This window comes from Erinaceus europaeus, chromosome 1 (assembly GCF_950295315.1).
Source record: "Erinaceus europaeus chromosome 1, mEriEur2.1, whole genome shotgun sequence".
In the NCBI taxonomy this organism is placed as follows: domain Eukaryota; kingdom Metazoa; phylum Chordata; class Mammalia; order Eulipotyphla; family Erinaceidae; genus Erinaceus; species Erinaceus europaeus.
In genome coordinates this window covers 172,631,719-172,642,376 of record NC_080162.1, presented here as the reverse complement: position 1 = coordinate 172,642,376, position 10,658 = coordinate 172,631,719, and the positions used below count along the sequence as shown (strand labels likewise).

General features: G+C 40.9%; 1 protein-coding gene across 3 annotated transcripts in view; it reads right to left on the bottom strand.

Moving 5' to 3' along the window:
* Positions 1-7,545: 7,545 nt before the first annotated feature.
* Positions 7,546-10,658, bottom strand: part of SNX16 (sorting nexin 16) — a 41,530-nt gene continuing 38,417 nt past the window's right edge. For all 3 annotated transcript variants that reach the window (XM_060199501.1, XM_007520136.3, XM_016186872.2), the window contains one exon: positions 7,546-10,121. In XM_060199501.1, coding sequence (XP_060055484.1) covers positions 10,025-10,121 — 97 coding nt within the window. In that variant the 3' untranslated portion in view covers positions 7,546-10,024. The remainder of the gene's footprint in view (positions 10,122-10,658) is intronic.

The following is a 10,658-nucleotide window of genomic DNA, read 5'->3' as shown; positions in this document are numbered from 1 at the left end:
TGGGGAAGTGGAACTCCAGGACACATTGGTGGGGTCATCTGCTCAGGGAAGTCTGGTTGGCATCATGGTAGCATCTGGAACCTTGTGGCTGAAAAAAGAGTTAACATATAAAGCCAAAAAAAAAATATTATTGACTAATCATGAAACTGAAGGCTGGAATAGTTCAGATGAAGAGTTAGGGAGGTCTCCATTTTGTAGATAGCTAGTAGGACTATTTTAGTTATATTCCAAAGGTCCCATGACTATACAAGTTTCTTTTTTTTAAATTTATTTTTTATTTAAGAAAGGATAAATTAACAAAACCATAGGGTAGGAGGGGTACAACTCCACACAATTACCACCACCCAATCTCTATATCCCATCCCCTGCCCTGATAGCTTTCCCATTCTCTATCTCTCTGGGAGCATGGACCCAGGGTTGTTGTGGGTTGCAGAAGGTGGAAGGTCTGGCTTCTGTAATTCCTTCCCCGCTGAACATGGACGTTGACTGGTCGGTCCATACTCCCAGTCTGCCTTTCTCGTTCCCTACTGGGTCTCTGGGGAAGCGGAGCTCCAGGGCACATTGGTGGGGTCTTCAGTCCAGGGAAGCCTGGCCGGCATCCTGATGGCATCTGGAACCTGGTGGCTGAAAAGAGAGTTAACATACAAAGTCAAACAAATTGTTGAGCAATCATGGACCCAAAGTTTGGAATAGTGGAGAGGAAGTGTTTGGGGGGGGGTTACTCACTACAAACTCTAGTGTACTTCTGCTTTCAGGTATATATTTTGCACTAGTTTATGGATATGTGTGAACATATGCTCTCTCTCACAGAAACTGGTGTATATCTAGGTTTTGGGACTTTGTTAGAAAGTGATCCACCTGGGATGAAATTAGAGAATGCTATGAAAGTAAAGGTCTCACCCGAGTAATGAAGCTGAAGGGTTGTCATTCCACACCTGAAGTCTCTGGACACAGTCTGAGCTGAAGCATGTTGAGGTGGCAATCATTGAGTTGATTAGGTTGTGATCGGCAGATGCAATATCATTTGATATGGATTGGGAGAGGCATGCGGGAAAGTGGGCCCTATCCTAAGGTTCCAGGACTGGGGGAAATATAGGCTCTTTAGTGGAGATGTGAGGTTCCTGCTGTCTTAGGGTTCAAAAAGACAATGGATAGTTAATGTTATCATCACATTATTTGGTAATTGGGTTAACTCTGAAAAGTCCTTTTGTTAGGGTTTGCTGTACAGTACCCGGTATCTTGTATATAGCTGTGCCACTGGTTGCTTCTGATCTACTTGGTCTAGGCTTTTGAGAGAGTCCGCATATCAAATACACAGCCTATATATATTAAGCTCAGTCTGTGTTTTAAAAACTTCGAGACACACAATTAATTTTCCCCCTCTCATATTAATTAAATAGTGATTTATATGACTACACTTTACTAGGAGTGTACATAAATACCATTCCCACCACCAAAAGATTGTGTCCCATCCACCCACTCACCCCCAACCGCCCAGGTAGCCGCATGTCTACCCCTCACCACAGGGTTTTTACTTTGGTGCCCTACTTTCAATTTAGTCAGATCCTGCTTTTAGTTTCCCTTTCAGATCTTCTTTCTCAACTTCTGTTGATGAGTGGGATCATTCCATACTCATCTTCATCTTTCTGACTTAGCTCACTTAACATAATTCTTTCTAGCTCTGTCCAAGATGGGTCAGAGAAGGTGGGTTCATTGTTTTTGATAGCTGTATAGTATTCTATTGTATATATATACCATAGCTTTCTCAGCCACTCATCTGTTTTTGGACACCTGGGTTGCTTCCAGGTTTTAGCTATTATGAATTGTGCTGCTATGAACATTAGAGTACACACCTCTTTTTGGTTGGGTGTTATGGAGTTCTTGGGGTATAACCCCAGGAGAGGAATTACTGGGTCATATGGAAGGTCCATGTCTAGCCTTGTGAGAGTTTTCTTTCTTTCTTTCTTTCTTCCTTTCTTTCTTTCTTTCTTTCTTTCTTTCTTTCTTTCTTTCTTTCTTTCTTTTTCTTTCTTTTTTTCTGAGCTTGACATCTGATATGCAGGTGGATCCAAGTTATTGTCTGGGGAGATGATGTCATGGTTGCAAAAAGGACCAGAAATCTGGATCAGGGAGGAGAGTAGCTCCCAAATATGGGAAAGATGACAATATAATGTCTCAAACTTTTTAATGCACAGACCATAGGCTGAGTCTTTGAAATGCTGATTCTCTGAAAACTTAGACCAGGGAGAACAGAAGCAACCAGTGGCATTACTCTATGACACAGCTATATAAAAATAATGCCAAATGGCAAAAATTATGGTGATGTTGTACATGATATAGCAAATTCTAACAAAGGTATTTTCAAAGTTAGTCCAATTGCTGAATAACTTGATTAGTATTCATTTTCATAAGTAAAAGTTATCTCAAGTATCCATTCCAAAATAGGGAAGCTTCATATATATTGAAGATATGATCTGACAAGTGGTTTTTCTCAATAATCTTACCTAGACGTCTTTTTGTCATCACTTGCTGATTCTTTCCTATAGTATCTAATACTGATTCTTTAATTATTTACTCAAAACTGACAGAAAATCCAAGAATGTGGCTGAGAACAGTCTTTCAACATGAAGACAATTTTTTTTGCTTTTGTTGTAGTTATGCTGAGGATAGGCTTTTGTATCTGGTTATTACAATTTCCCTCATTGCTCAAATACTCATTTTGCATTCTCATGAGTCCCCTTTCAGTGTAACTGATCCTTTAATAGCATGAACCTGCCACTTTATCCCTGTTTGTCCAAATTGTAGTGATGAGTATGGGACTCCTTCTTGGTTAACAATAACCATCACTGATTTTTCATTTTCACTGTCCTTAGTGATTTTAAAAAAATTTTGTTTCTAGGTCAACCATAATGCTTTTCACTGGAAGCATGAGCAGTGAATTCTATATGCTTAGGAGCCATGAATAAGATACCAGATTAAATCAAACACAAGGCAAATGATACTATCAAGAGACACTGTAAGCATTACATATGAGGCTGCTTCGTGTCAGGTTTGTCCTGTTTGTTTTTTTCCTTTTGTTGCCCTTATCGTTGTTGTTATTGCTGTTGTTGTTGTTGGGTTAAACAGAGAGAAATCGAGAGAGGAGGGGAAGACAGAGAGGGGGAGAGAAAGATGGACACCTGCAGAGCTGCTTCACTGCTTGTAAAGCGACCCCCCCCTGCAGGTGGGGAGCCAGGGACTTGAAGCAGGATCAGCTTTTTGTCATGTGCGCTGCTGCCTGGACCGGTTTTGCTTTTTTAACCGAGCACTGTTCAGCTCTGGCTTATGGTGGTTCAGCAGATAAGATGCATTGGATGCATTGGGATGCATTGGATCGACCTTCCCATGGTGCATCTCCTGAGTACCCATTCATTGGGGAAACTGACGATCCTTCCTACCTGACTGAATCCACATGGATCCCAGTCACTTTCAAAGCCAGCAACAAGCAGCTCCTGACAGCTTTCAAGCTGTTGGTCCTGCTCTTCAAGTCCTCCAACTTAATGTTGAGGGGCTGTCCTTTGACAAACGCAATCTTATTGGTCAACTGGCGATACAGCATCAGGCAGATGCTATCTGCCTACAAGAAACACATATAATAGTCAATGAAGCTGCTCGATTCACCATCAGAGGATTCGATTTAATATGCTATAATCTCCATCCTAAACACGGCCGAGCCATCTACACCAAATCTTGTCTTGAGGACGTTTACCACACGGCCTCTTCGACCTTCTACGACTCCATTACTATTGGAACTATTCAGCTCGTCAACGTATATAAGCCTCCCAGTGCCTCATGGGATAATGAGGTCCTGCCTAGCCCGAATCACCCAGCCATTTACGTTGGAGACTTTAATAGTCATCACCAAGACTGGGGATATTCCTCCACTCGTGCTGATGGCTCTATCTTAGCTGACTGGGCTTAAGCGAATGACCTCTCCCTATTATACGATCCAAAACAGCCAGGCTCTTTTCACAGTGCTAGATGGAATAAAGACTCGTCACCCAACCTGTGCTGGATTAGCACAGTCAATGGCCAAGCCTTTCCCGCTACGAGACAAGTTCTCAAGATCTTCCCACACAGTCATCACCGCCCAGCTATCATCCACATTGGTCTCCAGCTCCCACTGTTTCTGTGCTCAGAGAAACTAAGATGGAACTTTCGGAAAGCAAACTGGCGTCTGTTCAGTGATCTTACCAACAAATCTATTCCTGCAATTCCAATTAACTCTATCACCTGAAGATTCCTACAGGCACTTCCGCCAAGCCATCTTCAAAGCAACTTCCCAAGCCATTCCTCGTGGGAGACGTGCTAACTATACGCCTTGTCTTTTTTTTTTTTTTTTTTGGAGTTAAGAGTTCCTTTACTTCTTTTTCTTTTTTTAAAAAATTTTTTATTAAGAAAGGATTAATGAACAAAAACATAAGGTAGGAGGGGTACAACTCCACACAATTCCCACCACCCACCCCCTCCCATGAACGCCTTGTCTTGATGCTAAATGCGAGCAACTACTAAAGCAGTATGATGAGTCGGGCGACCCAGATGTGTCTGACCATCTCATTGCCTCCCTGGATGCAGCACGCTGCCAAGCCCGCTGGCAACAACTCACGGAAAGTCTGAATTTCACCCACTCAAGTAGGAAGGTCTGGAAGCTTCTTCACAGACTGGGTGCCGGTAGCCAACCCCCTCCCGTCTCCCATCCTCCTGTATCTCCAAACTCAGTGGCCAGTCACCTAACTCAAGTTGGACGTGCTAAGATCAACCCAGTCTGGAAAAGAGAAATTTCCCACGAGTGGTCATCCCACTTCTGGTTATCTTGTCCATCTCCAAAACTCTCTCCCTTTACACTGTCTGAACTGGAAGACACTTTGAAGAGGGTTAAACTGGGAACAGCTGCTGGCTATGATAACATCACCCCAGAACTCATTCTTAACCTGGGTCCCGCGGCAAAGAAGTGGCTCTATTCATTCCTGTCCCACATCTTGGAATCTGAGTCTATGCCCAAAGTTTGGCGTCGTGCGAAGATTATAGTGGTTTTGAAAACAAAGAAAGACCCAACACTGGCCGCCAGCTATAGACCAATTTCTCTCCTCTCCGTGTGTTACAAACTCCTTGAGAGGCTGCTTCTGTCACGTATTTCTCATCTTACAGAGAAATTCCTATCACCCGCCCAAGCTGTTTTCCACCCAGGAAGATCTACCTGCGAACAAGCCCTGGCCCTCTCAACTTACATTGAAAATGGATTCCAGAAGAATTTAAAGACGGGTGCTGTCTTTGTTGATCTCACAGCAGCCTATGACATGGTCTGGCACCATGGTCTCCTAGTCAAGATCTCAAGATGCCTGCCCCCATGGGTGGCCAACACTATATCGTTTCTTCTCCAAAACAGAAGATTCTGGGTGCATCTGGGTGACAAGTCTAGCAGATGGAGACTTGTCTCAAGTGGCCTCCCCCAGGGCTCTGTTCTGGCTCCTATGCTATTTAATATTTACATCAGTGACCTCCCAGAAACTTCTTCAAGGAAGTTAATCTACGCCGATGACATCTGCTGTGCAACTCAGGCATCCAAGTTCGACATCCTCGAGGAAACACTCACGAAAGACATGTCTCTGATATCTGATTACTGTAAAAAATGGCGACTAATCCCTAGCACTGCAAAAGCGGTATCATCTGTTTTCCATCTACACCATGCCTCGGCCTCGCGTGAGCTTAATGTGCAGCTTTGCGATAGGAGAATCCGGCATGAAGCCCAGTCAGTCTATCTTGGCGTTACTCTCGATCGCACCCTGTCATTTCACAAACATCTCATAAAAACTGCAGCAAAGGTGGGCGTGAGGAATAACATCATTGCAAGACTGGCCAGCCCCTCATGGGGCGCGAGCGCTTCCACACTACGATCATCATCTCTGGCATCATGCTATTCCACTGCAGAATACTGTGCCCCAGTATGGTTCCGTAGCCCCCATGTCCACTTGGTCGATTCCAAATTATATTCCTCCATGAGGATAATTTCTAGAACCATTCTTTCCACCCCGGTTCCATGGCTGCCAGTTCTTAGCAACATCTCCCCACCAGATATTCGTCGGGATGCGGCATCATCTAAGTTCATTTCCCACGTCTATGATTGACCGGACCTGCCAATATACGCGGATATCTTTGCCCACCCTGTCCAACGCTTGATGTCTCGACGTCACCCAATCTGGTCCCCTATGCCTACACTGAACTTCTCTGTTCCAGTCTCTTGGAAACAGAGTTGGCAGTCAGCTGAGTTAAAGAACAAACACCTCATCACAGACCCCAGCAAGCGTCAACCAGGCTTTGACCTAGCACGTTATGATTGGGCCCTCCTCAATCGCTATCGAACAGGCCATGGCCGGTGCGCCGCTATGTTCCATCGCTGGGGAGCCAGAGACGACCCGAACTGCCCCTGCGGCCCCAGACAATGACCCACACAGTCAACGACTGCCACCTCTCCAGATTCAAAGGAGGTCTCGAAACTTTACATCAAGCTCAACCTGACACTGTTGACTGGCTATGGAAGAAGGGCAAATGCTAGAAGAAGAAGAAGCAGATAAAAGCCTGGGACTTTGAAGCCTCAGGCATGAGAGTTATCTTTGCATAATCATGACGCTATCCACCCCCAACTCTTACTGGGAAATTGAAATTTGGGGACCACTTACATATATATGTTTTGTTAAAAGTCATCATATCAGCATGTGATTATAGTTAAGAACATAAATTTGTTTTAGCAAGATCAAATCCCTCTGTTTCTATAAGTGACAAAATCCATTTCAAAGCCATTATTCTTAGACCTAAGGTCAATTACCTTCTAATATTAGACAGCTGCACTAAACCAGATAGATGAAATAGCTGAGAAGCACGTACTCTAGATTAATATGTTTTGAATGGTGGTTATTCTCCATTTAGGGGGAAGAGAAACACATTTGCTAAGTGTTATTGAGAATTAAAAAAAAATAGTTTTGTCATGATTGAGTCTTCAGTGCTCTGGGCTAACGCTTTCAGATAGAGGTAGATAGGCAGAAAGGAGTAAGGGAGTGAGTGAGAGGGATACTGCGGTGCTGAAGGTCCCTCCAATGCAATGCAGTTGTGCTGTTGGCAAAGCAGGCACACTATGCATGTGATGTCTTTTGTCAGCCTGTAAATTTTGCTTTCTTTTTATTTATAAAAAGGAAGCATTGACAAAACCATAGGTTAAGAGGGGTAAAATTCCACACAATTCCTAAACCAGGGCTCTGTATCCCATCCCCTCCCCTGATAGCTTTCCTATTCTTTATCTCTCTGGGAGTATGGACTTAGGGTTGTTATGAGATGCAGAAAGTGGAAGGTCTCGCTTCTGTAACTGCTTCCCTGCTGACCATGGGAGTTGACAGATCTATCCATACTCCCAGCCTGCCTCTCTCTTCTCTAGTGGGGCGGGGCTCTGGGGAAGTGGGGCTCCAGCCTGCGAATTTTTAAAAGGGTAAGTTAAAAGAATTGTGTATGCATGTCTTCTGTTTTGTTAAACATTTTTATTAATATTGGTTACAGCTGAAGGACACTGCACCTATTCACAAAGACTTAAAATGATCAGTAACATAAAGTGCAAACTGAACATGAAAATCCCAGACTCATTCCACACCTGTGAACACAGCAGTTTAACATAATTCAATTTACAATAATGGTAAGGGTAAGAGGAAAACAGCATAGAAACTGGAGGGGAAAAATGGCAGTCAATATGTTAACAAAATCTCTTTTGTTATACTGAAAAGAATTATTAAATGAATATTGGAAATAAAACAAATTATAAAAGTTAAAAAAAAGCAAACCGTAAACATAAATAACTGTGCTTTATTTAATGAACAAGAATGTTTCCTTACTTATTCTAAACATTAAATACAACTCTTTGAATCCTCTTTTACTCCAAAGAACCAAAATTTGCAGGTGAATGGTTCACTTAAACAAATAAAAAACAAGGTGTCCAGGCGGTGGTGCACCAGGTTAAAATCACACAGTACGAAGTGCAAGCACTCGCTCAAGGATCCCAGTTCAAGGGCCGGGCTCCCCACCTACGGGTTAGGGTTGATGGGGGTGGGGGGGTTGCCTCACAAGTGGTGAAGCAGGTCTGCAGGTGTCTTTGTCTCTCTATCTACCCATCCCCTCTCAATTTCTCTGTTGTATACAATTAAAAATGAAAAATGGCTGACAGGAGCAGTTCCTAGTGCTGGCCCCTAGTTGTGGTGATAACCCTGGAGGCAAAACAAACAAACAAAAGGAAATGTAGCATATGAGATCTGGAATTTAGCAAAGATTATCTTGCACTATACTGATTAATATAAATGATTGTTCTTTTTGGTTATTTTAAAAGTCTAGAATATTTCAAAGCGAACAAGTAGACTCTTTATATTCTTTTCTTGTCTCCCAGGAGAGTAAAACCTATTTCCACTCTGGAAAATATTCTGAGACAGATTATACATGTACATTCTGAGATTTAAACCTTTTTTGGTATTTTGGTAAAAGGTAGTCTCTTTTTAGATCAAAGGTTAACAACAAACAACCAATGGATTTGTTAATCTATATCAGCAGAATTTTTTACAACCACATCTTAATATATACATCAAGATACTGATAAACTTTTAGATAGTCAAAAAGTTGGAGATGAAACTGTTACTTTATTTTTCTAGTAAGTTTCCCTCAGGTTTTAGAAAGCATATATACTTCTATATGACAACTGATATTTCAAAAAGTTAGATTATACTGACTGTTGACATCTAAATGCAAAACATAGAAATAGAAAGTAAATGAGTTAACTATTAAAAGTCAAACAAGGCACTTTCAACATCTATAGAGCAGAAACAAGCAGTTTTTTTTCTTTTTCTGAAAAGCTGACTTACAGATCACAGGGAACTTGTGTAAAGAGTAAAACAGTAAAGGCACTAAATAATTCTTTTTCCTAACTCCAGTTATTAAAAAAAAATTACCAATTAAACTTGGCACAAAAGAGTTGAATTATCACAAAGTGCATCATTTGGCTAGATACAGTAGAATGAAAATCAGCCATAATGTATTATAGCAACAGATTCCTCTATACAGAAGTAAAAATGCAATGCCAGGAGTTGACATGCTTAAGAACCTTGTAGTCATATGGCTTTAATTTTAATTTTTTTGTATTTGCTTATAATCTATAATATATTCATGAAGGAGAATGCCTTGACTAGCAAAAAAGAGGTAGTGGTCTGAAAGAGGCAAACTCATTAATTCTATTGGTAGAGATTTAAGATAAATATATGTGGAAAATTAACAAATATAATATATTATAATACACCATGATGCTAAGAGTATTTTGATACTAATAAAATAGTTCTATAAATGAACACTATTTTATTATTTCACCTATGTTATTATAGTCTTAGAAGTAGTTTCCTTTGGTACTAGAAACTTTTCTTCTTTTAAATAGCAGTAACACTCTAAATAGTATTTTTTAAAGATAGGAAACATGTCAATATTTAAAACTCAATTCAACTTTACCACTGATTTAAACCACTAATGAAAATATACTAGGTCAGAGATATATAAAGATATGTATAGACTATATAGTAACATGCAATTAATCTCTACTTAGTTGATGTTGACTGTGAAAGTGCACATACTTGCACACACAATGACTTGCTTGCACACACATACAAGGTAGCTTGGAGCAATCTGCCAGCACGATGCCCAATTTCTGCAGGGTGCTGAAGAATGTGGGACTTGATAACAGAACTCTAGGAGTTTTTCAGTGTATTACAAAGGTTGTATAAAAGACAACTGAAAGCAGCAGTGAGTAAGTTTCCTACCACAATAACTTTTTTCTTTATGTAAACTTTATACATGTGCATTCTTGGTGTTTCTGGCAAATGTCTTTGTTTTCCTTTAAAATATATGCCATTCAATTCTACATTTGTGAACATGTAAAAAACAAACAAACAATAATGGAGGGAATAGTGGTGTTTTAGTCTTCTTCAGGATTATACGCCACTTCTGCTACTTCTATCTCTGACACAGAATTCCCAGGTTCACTAAAATTTAAGCATGGCTTATGATCAGGTCTGCAAATAGAGGGGGGTGGGTGGAGAAACATCGGTTAAGAGACTGAAAGTATGCTATTCATTTCACTAACATTTAAAAATATTTTTGCCTTAAGTATTTAGATCCTTAGTAAAAAGTTATTAATGGGAAATGTTCAAATACTCAATCAGAAATTCAAATTTAGTGTATGTGTTTGGGTTGGGACTGGATCAACTGGGTGTGCTAGCACCTGGCCCCCAGGGTGGGACTGGAACCAGGGCCTTGCACATGCATGACCCCCCTCTCTAAACTCTAAGTCACTTTCCTCAGTCATACAAAGAGACAGAGAGTGGAACGTTCCCTCCATCATCGCAGCACCTTGTATGTGGTGCCAGGACTCAGACCTAGGCCATGTGCTAGGATGTACAGGTAAACAAATCAGTGAGATAGAAATTCAGTATTTTACTTGCTATTGCCATAAGACAACTTTGAAGGTTATTTCTGAACTTTCCATTGTCCCAATTACTATTTATCAATGGAAATTTAGTTTGTAATTTTATTTACTTATACAAATTGTG